The 27,581-nt window shown below is 39.0% G+C and overlaps 1 protein-coding gene across 5 annotated transcripts; it reads right to left on the bottom strand.

Annotated features, from left to right (window-relative positions):
- Positions 1-4,712: 4,712 nt before the first annotated feature.
- Positions 4,713-26,519, bottom strand: ppm1aa (protein phosphatase, Mg2+/Mn2+ dependent, 1Aa). Of its 5 annotated transcripts, none has more exons than XM_069152247.1 (6): positions 26,108-26,519; positions 24,151-25,008; positions 23,920-24,037; positions 22,684-22,795; positions 22,453-22,510; positions 4,713-7,776 (listed from the first exon to the last, which is right to left on the bottom strand). In XM_069152247.1, the coding sequence occupies exons 2-6, from the start codon at positions 24,985-24,987 to the stop codon at positions 7,741-7,743; spliced, it is 1,161 nt and encodes a 386-aa protein (XP_069008348.1). In that variant the 5' UTR covers positions 24,988-25,008; positions 26,108-26,519; the 3' UTR covers positions 4,713-7,740. The 5 variants fall into 5 exon arrangements, with proteins under 5 accessions (XP_069008348.1, XP_069008349.1, XP_069008350.1 ...); XM_069152248.1 differs by having other exon boundaries at positions 26,152-26,519; XM_069152249.1 differs by having other exon boundaries at positions 26,378-26,519.
- Between the last annotated feature and the right edge of the window lie 1,062 nt (positions 26,520-27,581).

The raw sequence follows: 27,581 nt of genomic DNA, 5'->3' as shown, positions 1-27,581 counted from the left end.
TTTTCAAATAACAGAGAAGATATAAAGGCTTGATATTGTAATGTAGAAAAATAAAATAAAATCGAATGCCACTTGAGAAAAATGCTCACAACGTCATTATTAATTAAGGTCTTTATTTGATTAGCTTAAAAGCGCAAACAAGATAAAGTCGCGGCATTAAATGAGTCTCAGGAGCTCTCCTACATGCTAAGACTGCGCTGGATCATTTTCCGGCCATAATCTGGAAGTTATTAATAGTTTCCGATGTCCTACCTGGATGTGGAGGGCAGGTTCATCCTGAGTTAGTTTTGGGCCAACAGGAGGAAACTCAGTGGCCTCCTCCTCCTCCTCCTCCTCTGCAGACCATTTTCCTTTTTTTTTTTTTTTTTTTTTAATTCCCCTTGTTGTTACGTGTTTTCATGTTAATTGGCAGCAGTTGAACTGTGAGCCGTAAATCAAGAAGTGCAGAGTGTATTAATGAGTCGGACCACCCAGGAAAACTATTTTCTCTGCACTTTCTTAGCAGACAATGTGAGGATACTCGAGTCTGCCATGCCCCGAAAACCATGAATGAACACTCACAAGAGCAGTGCTCCCCTGCTGCCACATTTCCAGCGGGCTAATGGCTGCCATAAGTACTGCTTAAAGTATTTTTTTTGTAAAAAGGTGGAACATTCTGGACAAAAATGGATTATTTTGTTGGAAAAACGTAAGTTCCCTGTATATATTTTTTTTTCTGACCGGAGTATGAAGCCAAAATAAAAAATTTTTTAAATTGAAGCTCCATTACAGTAAAAAACAAAAACAAATCAACGGTATTCATATTTCACCAAATCATGACATATCATCACAGAGAGAAACCCAACAACCCCTCCCTTAGCCTGGCACTCTGCAACATTGGGGAGTAAAAACTCCCTTTCAACAGAAAGAAACCAACAGAACCCGACTGGAGGTTTGCAGCCATCTGCCTGGGCCGGATGGAGTGAGAGGACTGCAGAGGAAGAAAAGGTGAGCATTGACAAACAAACAATAAACACTGAGCAGGTTGGTGGGGCCAGTAATCAGAAACTGTCACTCTGGAGCCAGAGATACCTGCAGAAAGGTACAATGAGAGAGAGGACAGAGAGGGGAAAGCACAAACTGCCGAAGAGAAGACAAAAAGTTCACGACGTGCATCTAAATGCCACGGAGAGTGAAAGGGAGAGTGCGAGAAGTGTTCAGTGCATTGGACAGCCTGTAGGCCTATAGCAGCATAACTAAGCCTTATAGTGAAGGGTCACCTGAGCCAGTCCCAACGACAAGCTTTATAGAAAAATTAAGTTTTAAGCCTAATCCTAATCCTGCCTCCCAAAACCAAAGTGGGAGCTGGTTCCTAATACAACAACGTCAGTTATGTCTGTGTGTAGAATTAGAAAATTACAGATCATCCAGGCATTTATGTCCAGTTTGAGTAAGTGATTTATTTAATCTGTCTGAACAAATACATTTCGCTGGGAGCCTTTTGCATAGCAATGGAGATGTATAGACTGTTTTCACTATTTCCTAGAGGTATTGTGAATAGTATTGGCCCGAGCCTACAACCAGTGGAACTCCATGACTAACCCTTGTGTGCATGGAAGAGTCATCGTTGACATGAACAAATTGGAAGACATCTGATGAATATGATTTAAACCAGCGTAGTGCATTTTCTTAAATCATATTGTCATGTCTCAGTCTCTGTTATAAAATGTCGTGATTAATGGTGTCAAATGCAGCACTGAAATCTAGCAGGACAAGTACAGAGGCGAGTCCCTTCTCTGAGGCAATTAAAAGGTCAATTGTGACTTTCACCACTGCTGTTCCTGATGCATTCTGAAACCTGCCTGAAAATCTTAAAACTAAACCATTCCCGTGTAAAAAGCTTTTTCAAGGATTTCAGAAATCAAGGGGCGTTTGAATATAGGTCTAGAGGCTTTTTAAGTAGAGGTTTAATTACAGCAACCTTAAAAGCCTGATGTATGGAACTGTTAATAAAGATAGACTAATCAGATCTTACATGGAAGTGTTAATTAAGGGTAAGACATCCTTGAGAAGTCTTGTTGGGACGGGGTCTAAAAGACAAGTTGAAGAAGCAATCGTTGAAGTTAGCTTCGAGATCTCAAGAAGTACTTCAGCCTAAATATTAAAAAGCAGGTCTTACGGACGTCTCCAAAGCTACTGGACTTGACGAGCATTTCTGTGACAGAAATGGGATAATTTTTTTCCTTAATATTTACTTTTATTCATAAAAAAAACTTAGCAAAGTCATTATTACTAAAAGCTAAAGGGATACCAGGCTCATCAGAGCTGTTACTCTTTGTCAGCCTGCTGAAAAGAAACCTGGGCTTGTTTCTCTTCTCCCCTCTAATGGACGATATGTGGTTATGGAGAGCTCTCTGATATGAAATCAGACTATTTGAGGTGAAATTCTTTTAAATCAGTGTATCTCCACTTCCCCCTTTTATGATGTCTGCTTTAAAGTGTGCATATGTGAACTGTATCAAATAGTTAGCCTGCTCTGATTGGTTGTTTTCTTTCCCAGAGGGTTAACATGTCGAGTGAGGCTGCAGCACTATCAGCAAGATAATAAACATATTTCGGAGTAAACTTCAGTTAGCTGCCCTTCTCTGATTTGCCACATGGCACTAAAGCAAATCGCCTAATAGTGGAATCACTTCCAAAATTTTGGTTATCAGATAGACCTCTGCTGTAATGTCTATTTTTTTTCCCCAAGTGCTGTGAAGTCCGTTATTGTTAATTCATATGTTAATAATTGTCAGACAAAAGACGGTTTTGTGGATATACTAATGTTTAGTTTCTATGCCAAACATCAGAGCAAGCTGGAGGGTGAGACTAAACAAAATGAGTGGGTTTATTTACATTTTGAGAAAAAACAAAAGTCTAAAAATGAATTAAATGCAGTGTTAAGGCCTTTACTGTCAACATTAACATGAACATTAAAGTCACCGCTATAATTACTTTCTTCAGTATTAAGTACTAAATCAGATAAAAAAGTTCGTATGAAAACTCATGGGCTAATAAGAGATAAACTAACTGAACACAAAATTAGCCTACTCATCACCACTGAGTTTGGGCTCAATCCCTCTCGCTCTGAAAAAGGGATTACAATTAGGCTATTCATCAAGGATTTTTACAGAATATCTTTTGGTTTAGTTTTTTGCTGATTATTTGACCAATAATAACCTTTTTTCAAATACAAAATAAGAGTTATTAAATCTTACATTTAGCACAATAGTCACCTGATAGCAGGGTTTATGATAAAAAAGAGGGAAAAAAACATTCCCTTTGTATGTCCTTTTTATAAATCTGTCAAAAAATTCTTGCTATAAATAAATGTTTTTTTTCTCCATAAGAGTGGATCCTCAGAGATGAAAGTAGTGCTATAATTGTCTTCCATTATGAAACCTCACAAAGCTAGACCATTGGCTACTAAAATACCAAGGTTAATCTTGATTAAATGTCTTTCCAGGGCACAAAAAGCATGTTTTACATAAAACATCCTTCAAGAGGATTAAAGCATGATGTTGGAAAAATATATAAAATATTGCTGATGGCAAGGCCAAGCATCCCAACTCTCAAATGGAAGGTATCAAAAAGATGAAGGAAAAACCCTTACAAATCAACATACCACTAATATGCTTGCATCTGTCCTATTATCTTCACCTCAATTCAAGTCACACCAGTAGACTGTAACTTTAATCTTTATTCCAAGTACATTTTAAGATTTCAGATGAATGTTATCAATGAATATGTAGTGCTTTAATGTTTTCTGCTTTTGCAGCTACTGTTCCTTGTAAAAGACAACTTGGGTGGTGTTTAAGAAGCAGCTTACAACAGGCCAAATGTCATTTAAAAAGTCAAAACAGACATTATTCTCCAACCACTTAAAAACAGACTCTCAAGTTAAATATTAATTATACGTTAATTCAAACTGATTCTTCCCCTACAATTCATGTTTGGCGTTACTGGTCATTGCCCAAAGTTATTATCTGTATAAGAGCAAAGATGTGCAATTAATTCTGCGCTGTAGATGCTTCTGCACAACCAGCTGTACCAACGCTTCCGTCTCTTTTTTCCTCTGCTGAGCAAGGAAATCCTCCTGCAGGCTGAATGCCCCTTGCTACTGACTTTTGTTCTCTCACACTTACCCCACACACTACAAACGTAACATCCTTTTGCGGAGGAAAAAAAAAAAATATTTCCTCCCACACCTGTTGATGAATTGTTTGTGTGTAGGGCCCAGGCAGGGCAGCAACACGTGTCTTTATACAACTGCGTGAGCCCAAAATAGTAGTTTCCTCACATGAATAGTGCTGAATAGGGAAACCCTTTTCACAAAAACAGCAAAAAGGCTTGAGGCCAAATTAGAGTAATCGCCATTGACAAACAGAAAATAATTCCCAGTTTGGACAGGAAAGTCATAAGATGCCTCAATGACTGCTGCTGCTGCTGCTGCTGCAGAGGGAAAAAGGGCTGCTTGTGCTTTGTGGCTGGTGGCTGAATGGCGCTGAATTTCTTGCCAGCACAGGCTGCCCCCCCCCATGAACTCATGCAGTTTTATTATACTATGAATAAAGAGGAACAACGTAGGGAGTCATGGTCTGTAAGTACAGTTTCTAAACTATTTCATTTCGATTTGTTTAAGAGGTGTTTTTTACAGATGAAAATTATGTAAAAAAAAAAATTTTTTTTTCCAACAGCAGTGAATACAGACTAAGAATAAAAACAGGGATTGTCATTTAACAGAGAACCACACACACCGCATTGTAGCTGGGCTTTCAAATAACCAACTTACTAAAACAATTGTCAACTTTTCTTTTGAGAAAATGTCAAGGAAACCTGAGAAATTTAAAGAAAACTATACTGAGTATACTTCTTGTTTGCCTTAAGGCATAAAATTCACAAAATAGTTTTTTTATGAAATCAAAATATAATGCCTTTGTACAATGAGGGTATAACATCTAAGAATGACATGCTAATGAAAGGGAGACAGAAGTGGAGGTAAGTTTTGAAGTGAATGAATACCTTTCTGTGCATGACGCCGTTGCAAATTCTAATTTGTACATGTAATTGTCATTGCAAGGCTGAGAAGTAAGTGCGGTATACAACAGTAATTATTCAGTGACCTTACTGTTCAGAAAAAAATCCACCCTGATATACATGCTCTAGCAAAGAAAACTGCTTGAAATAGATTATAGGATTATTTAGCAATTTTTGAATCAGTGTGTGGCTCAGCTTTTGTTTTGTTCTAATATGAAGCTAATTAAGCTCAATAAATGAAGAGAATATTAAAATATCCTGGTATCAAAAGCCTTGATGGCACTAAAGAAACCTCATGTTTGTTATAAAAAGCTATTTTTTTTCATTATGTGCTCCAAAAAACTGAGGGGGTGGATTTTTTTTTTTCTCCAAAAGAGCACTAACTTGACTAAATAGCTGGAGTGACAATTAATTTGATATATGACTGTATTGGGGAACACCACAGACACAGTTTACATGGAAATTGTATATGCAAGCAGGAGTTCACAGACGTGAGCATATGGCGGTATAATGTAAAGCAGGTCAGATTAAAGAATAACTTAATGAATTAGAAAACATTTTAATGATGACATGGAAATGTACACTTGCATTACTTCAGAAGTGTCGTCGCCAGGCTGCTCAGTCCTGACCTTCTCCATTGTTGCATTACGCCTAATTTAGAGCAAGCAAATTGCAATGTGATGAATGACAAAGACTGTATTGATGCGAGGTCAGAAGAAATGCAAAGTGGGAGATAATGACAGAGAAAAAGAGACTGAAGGCACTTAACCACTTAGATTTCAGCTAGTATAACATAATTCAGTGCTGACCTAAAACATACAGCTATGAATGCTCACAATAGCTTTCACATAACACAACATACAAAGGAGTGACAGTTCAAGGCATTATTTATGGACATGAATTTCACACAGAACAATGTTATGTTCCTCAGATAGTAGAGTTGTTTCTATTGATCTCTCAGGATGCGAACATGACAATGAGATACACAGTACAGTACAATGTTAACTGTTGCACTAAAGTGCTGATCGAAAGGCTGTGTTGGTTAAATGATCTGTGGTCAGACGGCAGGAAGAAAAGTACCTGATATCTTCAATTGGGAGAGATTCAGCCTTAAAACCAACAACTTAGCTTAGCACCATTGTTAATCAGAGTGTTGAATGTAAAGTCGTGTGGAGAGGTCTGTAAATGACAAAACCACAACAGAGTTGTGCGATGGACGAAAAAAACTGAGGAGTACAACTCACCTGATTTCTTTTTGAGTCAAACATTGTGGCAGGCAGATGACTTGCCTTGTAAAAATTTGCTTAAAGCTTTGCTTAATGCTTAACACAAGCACCTAGAGTTTTAAAATGCTCTTTACATGATGATTGAATAAATGTCACAGAGGAAGCACTAGAATATTTTCTAACAGGGGAAAACAGCTGCAAGAGTTCACCCCGGTGCTTTGGAAAGTCACAGCAAGTATTACTGCTACGGTGTATTTACTGGTTTGATTCCTTTCATAATGAAATGTCCTGCTTGTCGCATATGATATAAAATGAAAAGCAATGTCTGTCTCCTTGACAAAAGCACCAAAAAAAAATAGAAAGCTTTTAGCAGCAAACTCAAGACTTTTAGAGTGTTAATTGCAAGTGGAGGTACTTTAAGAGCCCAACTGGTAAGATAGCTTTGAGAAAGTGAGAGGTGGTTTTAGAGCCACAATAGAGTAAAATTTAAGCTTACAGAAAAATTGTCATGAAAAATCCACCTGTGCACCTCCATACACTGAAAGGGCATTTACATAAATATTTTAAAGTCTTATGTGGTTTATTTGTCGTGTGGCTAATGATAAAAAAAAAAATTAAAAAAAATTGGGGCTTATTCAACTGTTTCATGAAATGAAATGTTTCCTTGCAAGAGCATTATGCCACCGCAGGTGTCTTTTCCCTTATTCTAACTGATGCTGTCTTCTATAATTTCTATTAAACCTGTGAAATTAATTTCACAGGTTCATACTGCTAAACTGCCTCTGTCTGCGCCTCAGGCCTCTGCACCGTCCTGTCCTCTTATCTCTGAACCACATCTAACAAAAACAATCTCTCATAACTAATGTCTGCTTTGCAGGAAATATTCTGAATGTCCTGTAATGTAATGGCCAATATAAGTCAAGAAGTTAAGGCTGGCAAAACAGTTTGAAATGGAGATTCAACACAAATCTTTGTGATAAGTGGCCTGCAAGAGTAACAAACCATCTAAGGTGCAAACACTTTTATGTATAAAACTATCCTGAGCCTGTCTCAGTTGTGTTTTGCCACTTTACTCAGTTTTATATGATTCACAAAATGCTGCGCTTGATGTGTCTGTCTGGCTGCCAGCTCCTTTCCACTCAAATCCCTTCATGTGTGCTCAGATGAAATTAGCTACATGATAAGAGGAGTAGGTAAATTCCCATCCCTGCATCGTCTTCTACAAAATTTAAATTAGTACTTAAGTAACTGTTTGGAACGATGTGACGGCCAAGACAGGTGTGGAGGAATTTAAATTTTAAATGGGTCAAACTACATGGAAGTGAGTAGTTGGACATATCAGAGGTGGATGTGAACCACATTCAGTAAATGATAAAGTGAGAGTATACCTAATTACAGTGACGGACAACTATGTGGCAACAAATGCTTGCTTGACATCCTCTGATTAGTTCTTGTTTTAGCTGAAACCACGGAAGAAGAGGATGTCTGGGTCCTGGGGGGGAGAAAAGGAGGATGAAGATGAGGTGAAGTCCAGAGATACAGATGAAGTGAAGTGACGGCATGCGGGAGGAATGACTCAATCACCCACTGGCTGCATGCTACCAGAGGTCAGACAGCATGCAGAGATGAAAAGACAGATCAGAATGAACAAAAAAAAAATGATGTGACATTGTGGTTTAAAAAAGAAAAAGGCCATTAATGGTTGAGGGGCCACTGAGACGGCAAAACCTCCACAGCCAGTTATCAGCAATTCGATCTCAATGCAGTCCAATGCCAGACAAGCGCAAGCTGAGAAAAGGCTGCACAGGTAGAAAGGAAAAGACTTTTCTGTGACTCAGATTGATACAGTTTCAGAGTAAAGATCAATAGTTGGTCTTAGACAGCGGAGTAATAAAGACAAATTACTGGTATAGATTGACAGAAGACAGCGATGAAGGTATGGAGCAAACACTGTACGCTTTTTGAAACCTTTCAAAAATAACAAAAAGAAAACCTTTAAAATTGTGTTTTTAACCTCTGTCCAAAACTCCGTCTCGTTTTTAAGAGTATATTGATGAACTCTGAATGCTGCAAGGCTTGTTCAGACATCAATGATCACTTTTGAGGCCATACTTTGTGGTAAATAAACCATCAAGTGTTTCGGTGTAGGCATCTACTTGTAACCATTGCGCTACTTTCCTACTAGTTATCCTATTTGTCATATGTCATCATGTATTTAGAGACTTCAACCTTACTGTTACTGCAAGTAAGAGTGTAAGGAAAAAGAAAAGAGTGGTTAAAACTGAAGCACGAGACGGCAATGTAACCTTACTTTGAAGCCCATGGGTCAAATCCTAAAAATGCAGGATCCTACATTTCGGAAACTTTTATTTCATTGAATCTTTTGTCCCACTACCCCTGCCAAAGGGCCAACAGTTTGTTTTTTAAAACTCCACGCTTCCAGTTGGCAGCGAGCCGAGCCAAACCTGATGACATCTTCAGTGTCTTAAAGTGCAATACTCCTGATGGTCGCTAGGTGCTGACCCCCCCCCCCCCCAATCCCCCGACCCACCCATTCAAAAAACATCAAAATCTCACATGAAATACTAAGTCAATGTATTTTTTTTCCACAAGTCAATATGAGATCGTTAGCTAAACTAAGTCTGATATGTGTGATGGTGCTCATTTGGAGCATAATGGAGTCGATATTAGGTTTCAAAGAGAGACGGGTTTGGGGCATGATTGGCTTGATTGACATGCTGTTTGGTCGAGGCAGGCCAGGAGCGTCATTCGCCGACGAACACCAGTGACATGTTTTGATTCAGCCGTGATAAAACGTTGGCAAATTTTATCGTCATTTGTCGTCAGTTTTTGGTTCGGCGTAATCGTGGTCCGTTACTTAAATGTACTAGCAGATCCCCAAAAGATCAATTCTGATATCCAGTTTTTTGAAAAGTAAATGTTTTTCTATTTTCTTCATAGTCTCCACTTGTAATAAACTTCAAATGCAATATAGCGATTAATACAATGTGCACAATGTACCTCGCCTGTTAGCTAACCTACCGACGATGCCGGTCGCTTTACCTACGAGTCCTTTCTTTATATCCAACAAAAGACATTATTCAACTGTTTACACAGGCTGAAAAGTTCTCTCGATCTCAAGGCAAGCAAGTTTTACTAAAAAAAAAAAAAGAAAAGATAACTTGTGTTTGCCTGTTACTCAACAGCTTGTCTGTATCCTTCAGGTTTAACAAATGTGTTGAACAGCAGGCTTCCTTTTCCCTGCTGTTGTTAATAAGTTGGTGTTTCATCAGTTGGAGGCTGAGCGTGTGCATCCTCATGTAGGTGCACAAATCCATACAAAACTATCTGACAATCAAACGGGCAACGTACAAGGAGACTGTTAGTTCACATTCAAAAATAGCCTTCAAGTTGAATAAAAAGCGTCCTCACATCAACCAACTGGTCTACTGCAAGACTATGATGTTGTACTGAAAGACGTTCCAGTTATTTTGTCAATGCCCTGTAGCTGTGACAAACAACTAGTCAGCCACTTGCCAGACGAGTTATTCTGAGTTGTTTTTTGTTTTTTTTTCCCCCCCTTCCATCACAATGAAGTATGGATACGAGTGGTGGGGATAGTGGGCAGCTGTCAACAAATTCCACAGCTTCCCGCCACCACTGATCAATCAGTTCCATATCTGGACCACAACAGCGCCGACCCGCTGGCTAGACCTGACATTAATCCTAAATCTTCCCGTCAGTGTGGAGGATTGACGGGACACAACGTGGCGGTGGGAGCGAATGCTGATCCGGGCTCTGACAAGGAAAGGTGCTGATGCTAATGAGTGTATCTGTGGCTCTTTAACGAACCCGCACGATTTGATGTCCTAATTTACAACGAGCTGTGTCTCAGGGGTGCGGGATAATGAGCTGGACCGGGTTTCCCAGGGCAGGAGCTTGTGTAACCCATCTCATGCAGGGGACACTCACTCCCACCGAGCGCGAGTGAGAGACAGACGCATCGATGAGGGAGCTGGGAAGGACATGTTCCCCGTCTGCAGGAGAGAGGAGGGTGTGAGGGAGGGAGGCGGGGAGGTGGGCTACATGTCACCCCCGCTTGATATGATTGTTTGTACACACCAATCGCTGAATCGCTGCGTCCAAGTGAGAAAAGCTTGTGTTCTCTGTGACAAACTGACCTCGGGCAACGAGAGCACCCACAGAACGAGGAAATGGAGAAGGAAGGCATGGCGGGTGGGGGAGGAGAAGACGAAGCTTAAACGCTGTTCGATTTGATCCCGAGAGAGAGACGTCTTGTCCATGAAACACCCATCTGTTCTTTTGTTTCTCCGTGGTTAGCTCATAATCAACATTTTTCTTCATTTTTACAGAGCAACCCTGAAAAAAAGCAAAGCAAAAAAAAAAAAAAATCTGGCTCCTAGTGCACTCAGACGCAAATTAACAAATGTGGAGCTCGGTGACCTCAGTGCAGAGACCATCCACACAGAGTATGCAGTGTGCCCTACCACCCCCACCTCTTACTGCTGCGTCTGCATGGCTGCATTAGTCAAGCTCAAATGGGTTTTTCCGCCATGAGAAGCAGAGCATGACATGCGCTCAACAATGGCAGGCAGATGACGAGCCAGCTCCATTTGATGATGGCCTCTGCCGACGCGGCCTCTTTTTTTTATTTTTTTTTTGATGTGGAGGAATACAAGAGCAGCGTGATTCATTATGGGTGCACAGGTGGCCCGAGATCTAATGAGTCACATTTGGTGCCGTTCGAATGTGCAAATATCCTCAAAGAGGGACGTGCATGCTGAAAAATGAGCTCGTCTCGAGACTCTTTCTCTGTTTAGTGAGGACGTGGTAGCTGTTTTTACTAATATCAAATATAATACAATGCTAAATAACAAACAGAGGAACTTAAAAGAGCATCCCGATGGGTTACCACAACCCGAACTCAAAGCTACGGGGACAATTACTTAACAGGAAATATTTGGACTATAAATCTGTGACAAGTGTGCAGCGAGATTTTATCTATTTCAGCAGGAAATTGTGTCTTCACACTTTAAAAGTCCAGAATTAAATGCTGTTACTTTAATGATCTAAAATCTGTCATCAATAATCATTGAACATAAAAAACAACAACAACACATGGCTGTCTTGATCAATTAACTTTAAGAAAACGGTTTGCAACAGTGAGAATTCCTCTGATGGTGTTTCCAATCAGTCTTGGCTATTAACACTGCCCCCCTCTGGCTAGCTGGTTGTCTGATTAGGATGTTTTTGCATTGATTAGTTAGAAATTAAGTACAAAGACAAATCTGTGGCAGAGGAAAACTAGAAACACGTTTTATCAAACAACAAATTCCCACTATTCTATCCCAAATGAGTTCAAGACGTATATGAATGCATTTTAAGCAATATTTTAAAAGTGACATCAGCGTTGTTAAAAAGTCTAACCTTGCTTCAGTTTTTTTTGAATATTTCACAAAATTATACCCTAAAAATAACTTGTTTTAGCTACTCGTCAATTCATCACAGGAATCACAACAATCCAAATTGTACCTGATCTATTAACTGCTCGCCACTGAGCACCATTTGAACGTTTGACCTTCTAGCACGGCTCATGACATTATGTTGACATTTGAAGTAATCCCTCCCACGGTTCGTAATCCCAGTGGCCGTGGACCGCCGTGACCCATCCCCTGAACTCGAGCCCCGTACATGCTCTCACCACACACTGGCAGGAAAAAAAAAAAAAAAAGGCAGGGAGACAAACACACGTCTGATACTCAGACCAGTCAACAACACCCCTCGTGCGCTCGAGAGCTGACGGGGCTCGTAACATGCGTCGACGAAAAGGCTCGTTAATTATCAAACACAAACTGAAGCATTAAGTTACCGGCTGGCACCGAATATGTAAGGATGCAGCACCATTACATTTTAGTCAAGAGCTCAGCATCAAATATTCCTGGAAAATAAATACCAGGTTATGTTTGAAGAACCCAGAAGGTTATTCAACAATGTGTACAGCTGTTTAGGCTATTTATAGAATCCACAAAAACGCTTCTAACATCTGGATGAAAATGTATTCTGTCTGGTGCACAGTAAAAAAAAAAAAAAAGAAAAAAGATTAATTTAAATTATACCTCTTTTCTTTCCTTCCAAGTGACTTCATGTTCCAACAGACTGGATCTGACTAATTTTTCTGATATTAAAGAGTATTGTTCTTGATCTTCCAGGCAGCCTTCACTGTTTCAATAGAAACACCGCTAGTTATGTAATTCTCTGTATTTTACCTGTCACGGTCACAGAAAGTTTCACTTGGACAACAGGGCACGACAGATAAAAAGCGATGAAATGAGAGGTACAAGATGACAACCCATTTATTTAGTAATACATTCTGCAAACTAGAAATTTTATTCAAACTTCAAAGGCTAAAAAATGAAAGAAAGGAGGGAAAGAAGGGGAGAAAATTTAAGGAGCAGGGAGAAAAATGCGTCTATTCACAAGCAAGGAATGCAATTTGTTCAATCGACAACACAAATAGTACAATTTAGTTCAGGGAACAAAGCTTTTTTAAACATTTCTTTTTTTTTTCTGCCATTCCTTTGGAGCTAGAACATAATACAAAATATACAGTTATTGAACTTTGTAAAATCACTCACAGAGGCCTCCGAGAAGCATTTGAATCAACATTGACAATACTTAACTACAGCACTCTAAAGCTATTCTTGAATGTAATCATAAATAGAGCAGACATTAATGTATGTATGCACATTTTGAATGCTTACGAGGTTAAACACTTGCATTTGTTAAAAAGTATGACATCGTCTGCAGTGGAAATTAAATAAGCTTTCAAGACCCAGATTGGAAATGGTAACATGGAAGAAAAAAGAAAATAGCCTACAAACCAGCGACGGCTGAAAAGTTGTACCTTGTTGACAACCATGACAAAGTCACTTCATTGATAGCTTAAGTACCTTAAATTGGACAAAGTTTTGTAATCTGTACAAGTGTAATGACAGCAGCATTACTCCTCTCATAGTGTTTTGTTGGACAAGTACTTTAGGGGGCAACATGAGATTGGGTAAGGCAAATCGGTGAGCTTATTTATGAGCTGAAAAAGGTCAGCAAAGTGAGGCTCAGGTCGTCCACTAAGGGGACCAGTGAGCCGCCACTGCTGAGGGTCACACAGTAAGACGCCACAACTGAGGTACATCAATATGTACAAGAGGGCGCAAGCATTTAAAATCTCTTCAACTTTTTGCCAGGTAGTCCTCCGTACAAGAATATACAGGACGTTTTCCAGGCAACCAAAGGTAACTCTGTAAATAGCTTTTATAATATTTTTTTTTTCTACAATAACAATTTTCTGAAAAAAAAAATAAAAAAAAAATAGCTGATTATACAGATGATCAGTGCATATGACTATTGTCATTTAGCCACACTTATTTTCTCACACATCTCACATTTCTGAAACCCTGAACTCTCAATACAATTAAAGATATGAGCTAAGTGAGCATCACACAAGTGGAACAAGTAGGTGAAATTACACGGGTGAGCGTCTGAGGGCGTTGTTTGGGGTGGGGTGGGGTGGGGTCGGGTGGGGGTAGAGAGGGCAGCTTATAGGACAAGGCCAATAGTGTTCCTAGTTAATAAAACAAGTTGCCATTTACAGTAGCTTCTTAAATCATTACTTGTTTTGTTAACATCAGCACAATTCAGTCAAACACTGTACATGAGCGTAACCTTATCCCATTCAAATAGATCAGTGTTGAAATAATAGGGAAGAACCATAAGAAAACGGCTCTCGTTAAAGTGAACTGCTTAACAAAAGACAAAAAAAAAAAAATAAAATAAAAAATCTTCCTATGAAGGTTATGAGGTATTTCAGTTAATGAAAAATTCAAACAATATATGCTTGGGATCGTTGTTTGTTCAGATATGGGGAAAAAGTAACAGGGAAGTGATGGAAATTATACATAATCATACAAGGACAAATCCTAGTCAAGCCACTGTCAGTATCTGCTAACATTCCAGCTACAGCAATTCTGAATATTAGAAGGTTAATTTCTACAATTCTCACTGTGGAATATGTCTATTGTAGAAATGAATAATTCATCAGCGTCATTCAAGAGCCGCGTCACGATTTCTACGGTAAAATGTGGGACAATCCAGGGGCATGAGGTTGTCAACTGCCTGTTTGTTGTCAACTACAATTTACAAGTGAAGCAGAGAAAAATAAATAGCTTACAGATAAAATATAAACTGCTTCGCTAAATTAAACAAAAGAAGCATTTTCACATACATTTTTTTCCTCAAACACACTAAATAAATTAATTGGCTTGAAGTGTTTGACATAATGTGAGCACAGTAGGTTTACAAGTATTAGGTAAGTACTGTGGTAGAAATACAATATTGTGATGTTAAACCAAAAGATTCTAATTAAAAGACATTATCACTGTTTAGTTGTTGTTTTTTTTGTTGCTATTTGTTTTTTTAGGGAGAAAGGGAATTTAGCGAAACCATATTATCATGCAAACACAAGGAAATCAATTTTCCTATTTGACATGTTTACAGCTTCGAGTCATTTAGTAAATCTGATGACTGGTTAAAGGTACCTTATGGAGTCTCTACTGTAAATAGACCGGTTACATTCAATGCTTCTTTGCAAAATGCATTTTGCTATAAGGCCTATCATACTTTTCCATAACACAACATTTTTTATGGGCTTTTGGGGGGCTTTCTACATCATCTTCCATTCATACAGTGCTGTAATGGTTCTTTGGCACTCTTGAGCCACGTTACCATGACACCACCTGTTGATATGCACATTACTGCCCCCTGCAGTCAACAGAAGTACATTACGTCACCCCGTGCGCTTGTTTCGCACGTTTCGTTCTAGTGAGTGCACACATCCAGTGTGGGATTACTCATCAGAACATTTATCAACAACATCAATGGTCAAAAACTCCACAGAGTACCTTTAAAAGCCAACAAAGGGGAACTAAAAATGTCTAAATAAAGTTAGTCTCTAATAGCTTTTATCTTTCGCAGTTTTATAGCCATGGTGACTTTGTGATGCACTTTGCAAAATCTTTGGCATTTTTGCCACAAAATCATATTAGAAAGCAGCTAATTTAGGATTTTAGTCAACATTGGTCTGTTTTGTTAACGATTAAATAATTAGCTCCCCATTCCAAATATAAATGGGGTGAAATAGTTAGGATTGTCATTTTGATAAATCAAGAATTTAGTACATTATTACTCTGTATTACACAAGTGAAACTGTTCAAATTGTCAGTGTTGATCACAGGAACACCAAAGTGATTAGAGGGAAACCTTTGCCTGCCAAAACACCAACATTAAACTAACTATCTTGAGACACACCAGAAGCACATTTTGTCCATGGCAAAAAACTAACTCAAGCGACATGATTTATTCCTTGAAAATTTAAGTCAAAAATATATACATACATTAATTTCCAACAATGCAAGATGAGAAAAAAATTGGCAGAAAATAAATCTGAAATAAAACCCCTTTCTCTTCAAGAAATATATCGACTGTGTGTGCTAAATACGGATTTACTCAGTGACTATCTTTTCAGAGGGGAAATTAACGAAGAGAGGGGGGGGGGGGTTAACCCACAGATCATACACTATAGCAGCAAACTGTATTGTGCTGTGGTTTGCGGTGCCGTGGGGGAGGGTTTCAAGCTTAAGCAAACCTGATGGGAATAAAAAGGTGCTATTCAACCATGAGAACTTACTGCAGTAAGCGGATTTGTTCTTGGTTTGAATATCAAAAATAAAGACCATGTGAAAAAGAAATAGCTCGCAAGTTTTATAACCAACAGTTTCTTCTATATTCAGGTTGATTTTTGTCTAAAATATTCAGTGCTTTAACTGTTCACATCAGTCAAATCATCAAATGTTAAATGCAGAAGCTAAAATCTATCTGTACCACATAAAAAAAAACGGAATCTCATGGAAAAAAAAAACTTGGCATAGGCTGTCATAAAGCTGCAAAATGTGATCAAAAATTATATGGCACCCACAGTGGTCACTGGTGTCGATGTATGTTTAGAGAAAGATATTTAAATTTGACACAAGAGATGTGTAAAACTAGTCAACACCCGACTAGCTGCCAAATATTGTACACCATCGATAAATTGAACTGCTTGTGTCATCTCAGGGTACATTGAAGTCGTTATATAGCTTGCAGTTGTTCAAATAGATTAACAGTGTGTAAACTCTGTTATCCGAAGATGTGTGGAAGTCGTGAAAGCCTATGTTGTGTTGATATGAAACACTGCCTGAAAAAAAAAAATAAAGCTGACAATGGGTTAAGCGTGGGGAGAGCAATTCCCTTAAACTCAAGCCTGGTTTGTTGTCTGAACCACTTTAGCAAATTGAAATTAGAGTTGCACAAACAGATCTGCCTTCCCACTAACACACGTGCGCACATACATACACACAAGCACCCACGCACGCTTGCAAGTATCTATTTGCACAGACAAACATGTTAACCTGGGACTCATCATCAGATACCTCGCAGAAATGAAAAAAAAAGAAAGAAAAAAAAAGATTTTTTTTCTTTTCTTTTCACTTCATACTTTCAAAATGATTGAGAAACACCTTCCCGTTATTATTTGAGCATGTAAAGGAAACCACTTACAAAAGTAAAATACAATAATAAAAAAAAAAAAAAAAAAAGCACAGGGAAAAAATAATTAGGATTTAAATGGTTTGATATAGAGAGCTTACTGTGCTGTCAACTATACAATTTACCCGTTTCTTAAAGGAGCATAGACTAACTAAAAAAAATAAAAATAAAAGAACTAAAAAAATAAAAGCGCAGAGACATTGTGCCTGGAGGACAAGCGGTAATATTCACTGAATAGACATTTGTTAGAATTCCAGAAGAGCAGGAAAAGGCAGATAGTGCATAAAAGATTCTCTTTTTCCATTTCTTTCATTTTTTAACTTAAAATCAAGCTGCATTAAATACAGGCTGTTTGTACAGGACAATTGCACTTCACAAAAACAGAAATATACAAACACACACAAGGAAATGTGAATCAAATTAATTACAGCAAAAAAAACAAAAACAAAAAACAAAAAAAGAATCTTACTACTGAAGCCGATTATTTAACAAAAAAGAAAGAAAACCTTGTGGACTCACTTGTTATGGGTTACTTTAGAGGAGAATATTAAGGTGGGTGAACATAAAGGGGAGACAAGACGGTGGGGATCCTGAACTCCAGAGTGGACTGGTGCTGCACTATTCCAGGTTTGTGTGCATGCAACTCCTCTTCCTCCTCTTCCTCCTCTTCCTCCTCCGCCTCCTCCTCCCATGAAATTCCCTTCTTAGAAACCAAAAGCTCAGAGTGACGGAGAGACAGACTGCTGAGCTGAGCTGCTGTGGGTCTTGAGAGGATGGTGGTTTGTAAACTCTATGCTGTGTTAGTGGTAGGAGGTTGTGTTACCACATGTCGTCTGTGGACGCAGAGTCCTTGACAAGAGAGGAGAGGAAGGAAGGAAAAAACCCTTCAGACTCTGGCTCTATATCACGAGATCTCCATCAGGAGCTGCACAGGTTTAAGCATGTATGATACAAACTGACATAATACAAAAATCTTCCATAGAGACATTTGAGTAACACATTCCCCCCCCCCCCCCAAACATCTGAGGATTTTGTATATGCTACACATAATCTGATGATAAGAAATAATAATAATAATAATAATAATAATAATTTTAGTGCCTCAGTCAAACAGAAGAACTAACAATAGTAATTTATACTGTACGTCAAACCAAGTCTACTGATCAGCAGTCAACTTACATTCATTCATACTCGTGACATAATAACGGAGCAGTTATATTTTGATACATAATGTGTCTTTTAAAGAAATGGGAGTTTAACAACTGAAAACAATTTGTAAGTCACGGAACATTTTGCACAATAAATATCTGTACAGTTGAGCTTTGTTTACCAGTTTGTCACACTGATTACGAACACCTAAAGAACTAGATACTACTTTCAAATACCACACAATAATTGGCCAATGATCAAACAAACAATACGGAAAAACTATGCGGGCAAATCGGCACAACAGATTTCTAACCACCAGAGTGGCAAAATACACAAATATGCCAACACTAATAAATCTGCGAGAGAGGAAGCCCCACTTTGTAACAACACTGTACAAAAGAGGGAGGCAAGTTTCTGTAGTTTCAGGAACTCCAACTGAGTCTCCTATCAAGCTCATCTTCTCACGTCAATGTCGGGAGCTGCAGTCTCCCAATTTAAGTCATATTAAACCTGCCAATAATCTTTCTGAATTGATATTTGAATCTGCTCATCACCTGGTTTTTCAATGTTTTTAATGAATACTGCTTATCTTCAGCTTTTCTATTTATACTGAGAACAAGTCGCGCTTTATCTTACCTCATTTGAGGTTGTACATTGTGCATTAATTTATATAAATATAATTTTCTTATCTGCGCTGATACAGGCAGATACCTTTTGTTAAAAGCACTTGGATTTGGAGCAACAAATTTGATCGGGAATGTTTACAAATGCTGTGATGTTACCAAGTAACAAAGAGTGAGCTGTCTGCAAACAGTCCGGCTGCTAGTCGGACAAACTAGTGATCACCAATGCACAATATGTCTATATTTTCAGTAAACATCTATATATTATAGTGCAGTATTAGGTCTAAATAAAGCAAATAAATATGCATGTTTGTTTTGTCATCGGTAGAGCTGTGCTGCCTTAAATTTAAAAAAAACAAAACCTGAAGGCTTCTCTGCACTCTGACATTTTAAAATGTAGTAATGTACACTGCTTTTGTTGTATGTAACTTGTTTTTAAATGTGGTTTATAAAAAAAATTAATCTAAAAAAAACCTTAGAATTTCAGTTAAGAAATAAAAGTTCGAGTTACATCTAATGCAACAAAATATGTGTATGAACAGACAAGTATAGTTGGTGATGTGTTATTGTCTTGTCAAAGTTAGCATGTTATATCTATCCATTTCTTTATGAATAAAATGTATTGTTTGTGTATTATTGATATTACTCTCCAAAATATTTTCATTGTGCTTTAAAAAAAATAATAATTCTGTAACTGTAACTTAATAAAAACAGACAAAACTGTCGAACGTGTCAGAGCATGACAAAGATGTCGAGACAGATTTAAAAAGCAGGAGGATATTTCCATTTAAAATTCAATTTAGTGATGGTTATTTAGAAAGCTTGCCCACACAATCCGGCCCTGAGGTATACCTTCTACCTTCTCTTCCATCATTGTGCTGTTTGTTGTGGACCACAACGTAGAAAACAGCCCATCTAAATCCAAGAAAATAGCTTTGCCAGTTGTTGTTAAATGTGATTATTTCTGGTTCAGACATGATCATTTTCCCTTTGAGAGGTCATATAAAATACCTACCATAGAGTCGTCAAGGTTGGTCACAGATTACATACAAAGCAACAGAAGATGTGTTCAGCTGCTAATTGCCACCTAAAACTGGATGCATTCATGTGATCTCGACTACACCAGACCTTTCTTGAAGGTTTTAGTTACACAGTGTGCTTTTACACAATACAGACCCGTGTCAGAATGAGCTGAAGTTAACAAACCTTTCTACTTTTAGTTTAGAATTGGACCACGAGTTTTTACAGATAGGCGTCTTCATAGGCGAGTAAATTTGACACTTTTGTACTTGTCAAATATTACATGATAATGTGAGGGCCCTGTCTGAAGCATTAAGAGACAGAATGAGCTTGATGGATACATACACAGACGGATCTTAGACAATTTGTAAAGTGCTGAAATTGTACAGACCGCAGCAGGCTTGATTACTAAAACTTTAGAAAGAAACAATAATGGGGCGACTTCAGAGAGGCGGTTGTCTATCCAAACAGAGAAACCAGGCAAGACGAACAGGTCGGACCATGGACACAAGCACTCAAGACAAAGCAACAGATGAGAGCTATCATGATAAATGTCACTACAGGAACTGATAAAAACACATAAACAAAACGGCATCAAATCGGTTTGAAACGAAGGCATGTGAAGACAGAGCAGAAGGGGGGGAGAAAAAAAAGTAATGAGGTAATGACCACAGAGCTTCTCAGTCACAATGCTAAGTGATTTTATGCATATTTCTGTAGGGATCATGTGGCTGTTTTTTTTTTTTTTTCTGTATCTCCAGCTAACAAGAGTATTAGAAATAAATGGGGCCAAATGTAGGCAACGTCTTAATGAGAATCTTACACAGAAACACTAACTTAAGGTCAGACAATCATCCGGAGTGACGTTGGACAATCTGATTGCCACCGAAAGAAAACAGGGGGAGGAAATTCAGGGGAGACTTCATTTTTTTTCTATTATTGCTCATATAAATGTCAAAATGGCCATAAAAAAAACAGTATACTGTATGTGCTTGTATGGAGAGACACGCATACACACACGCACTCATACTCAAACACACAGAGCAACACAACCTGATACTATAGACACTTGGTATGCAGTTTGATCAGAAAGAATATTACAGATTAAATAGCGCACTTTTATGGATGGTCAGTTGGAAAAAGGATCGCGTATGCTTTAAATCAAAGAAGAGCAACAGCGATTGTTCCTTAAAGCTGCCGTATAGCGGAGGACGGTTAAACATACATGAACGTCGGTTACCTTCAAGCCTTTATCGAATGAGCTCACTGACACACTGATTAAGCCCATTGACACCAGTTGAATCTCTGTATTTAAAAAGGGTTTCAAAATCTGGTGTCTGGTCAGATGGATCCATACTGGGTCGCTCTATTGGCAAAGCATGCGCACCAGAGTCTTCCACTGGCCAAGTTATCTAACTTACGGTTTAGCCCTATGCTAACTTAAAAGGGGATCAAATAATTCATTTGTGCAGCTGTTCCAGAGATCCAAATGTTACATCGGACTGAATTAATCAAATCTTGGTGGTGACACAAGTCCTTTTACAGGGGTTGTGATGCTGAAAGCAGTTTATCCGTCGTTTTACAATCACTACAGCAGCAACAGAGTTGGCTACCACGGAGTTGATGACTTGGGCGTGTCAGCAGTGTTTCTGTAATTACTATGACTGGCAGAAGGCCACTGCAGGTTTAATATAAGTGAAAAAAAGTAATCTGCATACGTGTCTTCAACCGACGATATTCAGTTTGATTGAAGCTCAAACCAAATACTAGTGCTGTGAAAAGACAGTCACATTGCACTAGTGTGGTACAGAATTTTCTTCTCACTCCAAAGGGTAAATATATTAATAAAATACTGTATGACATTTCTATTCGTCACTCTGAAAACATTTGCAAACATTTTTTAGAAGTCAATTTCTCTTTCTACATGGAAAGCTTTGTGTAGGCTGGTTGCAACAACAACAACAAAAATCTGAATTTATTAAATTTTGTATTGAAATTGCATCACATAATACGAACAAGTCTTTCTGAGGGTTTCTTAATTTCCAAGATAACTCCGTGTGTGAAAGCAATTTTGAAAAGTCCATCTTTATACAAAACTGAAACCAAATGCCATTTTTTAAAGTCGAGGACAAGATGACACGAACAATTATAATGTGGCCGACGCGGTGAGCTTATCTGATGATATTTTAAAAGCTTGATATCTGGGTGGACATAGGCAAAAGCTCCGTGGTCTACTTGTACACAAAGAACTGATGAGCAACGTTCCCTTTGAACCGGTATGTAAAAGTCTCGAAGTTTTATTACGAAAAAAACATCCGACAATTTCAATTATTAGCTCTTTTTTGATTTAAGAAGAAGTTATGAGTGAAATCAACTCGCGCAATTGTGGTCTTTGGTCAAAAATTAACAAAAATATTGTGTGAAATTATTAGATACTAGAATACTTAAACTAGTGAAGTTTCACTGGAATAAAATCCTTTTGCGCTGGCGTCGCAGGCAAAGAGACACCTAGACGGGTCACTGTCATTGCAGAGTCCGTATTTAATTAGATTTTTTTAAGATTGCATTTTGAAAAATCGCAATTGTCAACGAGCCTGTTTTCTTGTTTTATCATGCTGAATACTGATGACGTGCATTAGATTAGCTGGTCACTCGTCAAAACCATGCATTCTCCAATCAAAGCATACCTTCAGGGAGTTAAAGCCCAGCTGGATACTTACTGTGTCATCACTTCGGTAGGGGTTGAGTTTGTTGTACACCGCTTCAATAACACTTCGTCTGAGGGGGGAGGGGGAGAGGGGGGGGTAAAAATATCAAGCGTTAGCTTTCAATGAACGTGTAAATAATGAAAAAAGAAACCCAGTAATTAAAGTGACAATCACTGCGGGAGAGAAAAACTTGTCATTGTGACAATGAGGTTGTCATTCATTCTAACCATGAAGCTTACTTACTTGCTTGCCAGCTCTCCACCAGGAGGGAGGTTAGGGATGCTCTCCGATGCTAACGTCCGCATAACATGTACCAAATCAGGAACACCTTCATCCCCCTGCTTTTTGATGATCTCTGTAAAAAAAAAACAAAGAAACAAAATCATGATTTTTAAGCATTTTGAAATGATGTACAAGGAGCTTCTGAGAAAATCTGATCGATATGTGCGATGATATTGTCTAAAGCGTGTGTATCTATGTACATAAAGGGTTTAAAACAAATATTGTGATTAAAACTTCCCTCACTGACAGGTCAATATTATCTTGTTTAGACTGAAGCATAAATGTTTGAGTAGGGTGGGGTCTCTTTAATACTTGGAAGCCAATTAATGCTTTCCACATATGCGTGGATCAGCGTGGCTGCCCAAATCCATAATTTCCACCAAAAAAAAAAAAAAAAAAATCTAAATTTTTGATGATGCACGCTGCCAACATATCAATTGCGTATGGAACAAAATGTATGTTTACCTGAGGAGAGTCTGTGCAATTAGCTTCTCTGCTCAACACCTTTATAATTTCAATATTAATAGAGTTTAAGGACACAGATTGCGTAAAACTCCTGATGAAACAACTTACCATGAATATGGCACAATAACTTTTATTTTGTTTAAATTGTTTGCAATCAAAATTAATAATCAAAACTTTTTTTTAGTATTTTGTCATATTGGCAAGAATATCGCAAAAATACCCAGATATATCGTGATATTATTTTAGGGCCATATCGCCCACCCCTAATGTGAGATTAGATGCAAATAGCAGAAACATGGAAAGACTATAACGACTGTTAAAAAAAAAAAAAAAGACAAAAATGAGGTGCAGTGCAGACTCTGCCAGGTAAAGCTCGCCAATCGTAATTCTACAACTGTGCACATTAATTTATGAGCCAACACCGAGTAGTAGGTCCACATCCACAAATCAACACTCAGTTGCTAGTTTTGTCATCAGACAAGTAAGTTTAATGTTAACATGCAGCGCAAACGACGGCCCTCGTCTCACAGCTAAAGACATGCTTCTAATCAGCTTTGTCTAAGGAAAGGGTTTTAACACTTTGATAGCATTTGTTGAACCCCAGTTTACGGCGTGAGCGAGTCTCTCTCTCTCTCTCTGCATATGTGTGTTTACGTGCAGTAGGTAAGAGGGTACAACGGTCAAAAGGTTCCCCACGAGTAATTTTCCCTGAAAGAAAGTAGGTCCACGTACCTTCTACTCTGCCCTCCAGATATTTGTCCAGCTCGGCCTCTCGTTTCACTGCTTCTGGAGATATCTTTGGGGCCCCGGGAAAGCAGATTAACACGACACTCATATTGTCCCGGCTTCCCTGTGAAAAATTAAGAATAAACACAGAAGTCATGTAAACCAATCATGATGCCAAACAGTGTGAAAAAGAAAAAGAAAAAAAACTTCAGTATAGGTTTTGTAGACATGTCATACCTTGTACAAGCAGGTGTCCACAATTTCATTGCTGACTTTTTCAAGGTCATCTGTAACCTCTAGCCTTGACCTCACAAAGTCACAGAGTTCTTCATTGGCCATGACATCCCAGATGCCATCACAAGCTAGTATAATGAATTCATCTTCCCCCTCGCATCGCTCTATTGCATAAACTTCAGGCTCTGGAGAAACAAGCTGCTCTGTTGGGCCTTTTCCATGTACACACTTGTAGTCGAAGTCTCCCAGAGCCCGAGACACAGCTAGGGACCCGTTAACTCGCTGGATCATGACTGAGCCGCCGGCATTCTGGATCCTTTCCTTCTCCAGTGGGTTGCTGGGTTTGTGATCCTGCGTGAAGAAATGCACAGCTCCGCCCCGGCTGAGGAGCCCCCGCGAGTCGCCACAGTTGATAAAGTAGATATGGCTTGGAGAAATCATCACACCAACCGCAGTGGAGCCACTGCGGTCCACACCGTGCTTCTTCTCAGAGATGGTTCGCATGTGTTCATCAATCTGCAAGAATCCTGTGCGGATCCCAGTCTTCACGCTGTCCACGGAGGTGTCCTCCTGGAGAGCGCTCTGGAAGTCTGAGTTGCTGGTGATGTGCTCCAGCAGATGCTCACAGCAGTATTTAGCCACCTGAGAGCCAGCGTGCCCGTCATAAACAGCAAAGAACGACCAGAGGTCGAGACTGTGAGGCAGACCAATCACCGCCGTGTGTGCATCTTCCATCTCAACCCGCCAACCCTGCATGCTGCTCAGCCCATACCTGAGGTCGTTACCCTCGCCGTGGGAGTTGTATTTTTCCATCTTTGGTTTGTCCAGAAAAGCACCCATCGTGTCCCTTAAAAAAACAGCCTGTAACGCAAAAATAAGAGACAAATCAGTTGACAAGAAATTGCAGAAATTTCCTTCTTCCATCAAAGCCAATAATTTGAAAACCCCGGCGATATTCAGATTAGAGTTAAGCCGCCAAGCGCACGAGAATACATCTGAAACCTTCTGTAGAAAGGTCAATTAAAAGGACACGCTTATTATTAAACTGGGTTCAAAAAAAAAAAAAACCATTCAGCACGCCTTTCATCCATTCGTGGGGAAAAAAAAAAAATGTGGTAAATGATTAGCATCTATGGAGTTGAGTTCAGGCCCCATGCTCCTGTCTAAAAATAGTAGACCTGCGTGCACATTATTTGTCGGGCTTCATATTAGGAAGTGTGGATCAAATTGAAACGCCTTCCTCAACTCCCCGAGTTTAACGTTCAATTAAAAAAAAAGAAAAGAAAAGGATTACGACTTAAAAACAATAATAAGTTTTTCGTATTTCCAACAAAACAAAACAAAACAAAACAAAACAAACCCTCCGGGGAGTTGAACGTGGGTGTTCCTGCTGTCGTCACCGACCGACCCAAGTTTTTAAACACGAAATCTCGTCCAACACAAACAACGAGATCATAGTTTACGTGGTAAAACAGAAAAAAAAAACCTGTTCGTTGTTGTTGTTGTTGTTGTTTTTTGCGGTTGGATTCACAAGACACAAAAAAAAAAACAAAAAAAAGTTAGCCAGACTAATAAAAACACAAACCCTCCCGGAGCCTCGAGTCGAGGGCCTTGACCCTCGCAGCTAACTTTGACAGGCCTCCTCCTCCTCCTCCTCCTCCTCCTCAACACGACACGCTTCCGTCATTTACTTTTATTTGTATTTATTTGTATTTTATTTGTATTTTATTTTATTTTGGAGGCAAAAGCGAAGCCGTCGGCCTTGCTAATGTTACTACGATAGCATCGTTCACAGCTAGCTGCTCCTCGACAAAAGCTGCTGGCTTTAAAAATAAATAAATAAATAAATAAATAAATAAATAAAATACAATAATAAAAAAAAAAGTAAACAACGTCCGACTTACCGAATAACACACACACACACACACGCACACACACACACACACACGGAGATATATACCGGTTGACAGCAACGGGAGCTGCGACAGGTGACAAGAACCGTACTTTGGCCGCAGCTCGCACCAGACCAGCCGGGAACACCGACGAAAACTTGGGGAGGAGGAGGAGGAGGAGGTGGAGGAGGAGGTGGAGGAGGAGGTTGTTTGCGGCGGTTTAGCTAGGCTAGGTTAGCCTAGCATCGAGCAATCGTCACTCGAGAAGTTGAGCAAATGCCGCGATCCCTCTTTTGCGTTTACATTATCTCAGCTGGCGAGCTAAAGGATATTCTTACGGATTTTCGAGCTCAAGCCAGTCGAGGGAGGAGGCGGTCGGTTGGTTGGTCGGTTGGAGGGGGGGGGGAGAAGCTGAAACGTCCGCCCCAGCCTCTCCGCTTGACAGCTTGACAGCTAAGCGTTAGCTTCTGGTGGAGCCACAAGAGCCAGAGGACCCGGATGTTACAGGTTGCGTATTCGAAAAACATGACATCATTATTTTAAAGAGTTGTGGCTGCGCGCGCCGCATCGCCCGAACCGAACCGAGCCGAACCGAACCGAACCGAACCGCGCGCAGGGAAATGCGTCTGCAAAGATGTTTTGTCACACAAGTTAATGTGTGCAGTGCAATGCCAAAAAATTAATCCAAAGAATTAAAATTCAAGATTAAAAACTGTGAATAAATGGAAAACTAAAATGAAGTGAAATCCGGGCTAGACAAGGCCAATGATATATAAAGAAATGTGAAAGGATCGTTTGCAAATAGAAATTGCATTACATTTTTTTTTTTTCTTTTGTTGTTTCTAGCAAAGGAGATGAAGCAAAATTTCAGACATTTTGAAGTCATTTAGAGTCCAAGTGGGTGTGAGATTCTTCGGCTTCTTCACTTTCAGCTGATGTTTCCTTGTTTAAATTAGAAAACATAATTTATTAGCTCTTCAGTGGGTAATTTTATATAATAGAAAGGTGTAAAACATGTATATATTCCCCCAAAATAAATTTGCATAAGCCAATTATAAGGCTTATACTAAAAACAAAGGAAAATTGGAGTAAATTGATGCTGGGCTGTTGTGTCAATAAATATCCCACAAAACATTACAAGTCTGTTTTGTCAACTGAAGATAGTAAATATGAGACGACATGTGCTTTACAGACTTAATGCCAATTCCTAAATTAGGTTTGACGTAAACATTTTGTTTTTAAAGTGCTGAATGCACTACTGCAACATTAGGTTGCAATAATGCAGTAATTAGGGCCCGAGCACCGATGGTGCGAAAGCCCTGTTGTTATCCAAGCGATTATTATGATTCTCCGTAAACAACTGCATTTTTGAAGGCTTTATCATATTCAATATTTTGGCGATTCGCACATGTTGTACTTTAACAAACTCCTCCTTCAGATTTTGTCGGACCGACTTGAAATTGAGTCTGTGCCCTCTTGACATGTTTGGAATTAAAAGTTATCAGAAGAATTTGTTTTCGGCGAGCGGTGTGCCCGTGGCGT

Source organism: Embiotoca jacksoni, unplaced genomic scaffold, assembly GCF_022577435.1.
Source record: "Embiotoca jacksoni isolate LCO1_2020_lvr unplaced genomic scaffold, fEmbJac1.0.p SCAF_18, whole genome shotgun sequence".
Taxonomy (NCBI): Eukaryota; Metazoa; Chordata; class Actinopteri; family Embiotocidae; genus Embiotoca; species Embiotoca jacksoni.
The sequence above is the reverse complement of the archived record's forward strand: the minus strand, read 5'-3'. Positions and strand labels throughout refer to the sequence as shown.

What these genes read in the sequence shown, in the direction of transcription:
- ppm1aa (XM_069152247.1), bottom strand. Translation starts at nt 24,987, where the DNA reads ATGGGTGCTTTTCTGGACAAACCAAAGATGGAAAAATACAACTCCCAC. An exon ending in TGGACACCTGCTTGTACAAG is followed by an intron (nt 24,038 to 24,150) that starts GTATGACATGTC and finishes AATTTTTCACAG; the next exon opens with GGAAGCCGGGACAATATGAG. An exon ending in GGTGGAGAGCTGGCAAGCAA is followed by an intron (nt 22,511 to 22,683) that starts GTAAGTAAGCTT and finishes CTCCCCCCTCAG; the next exon opens with ACGAAGTGTTATTGAAGCGG.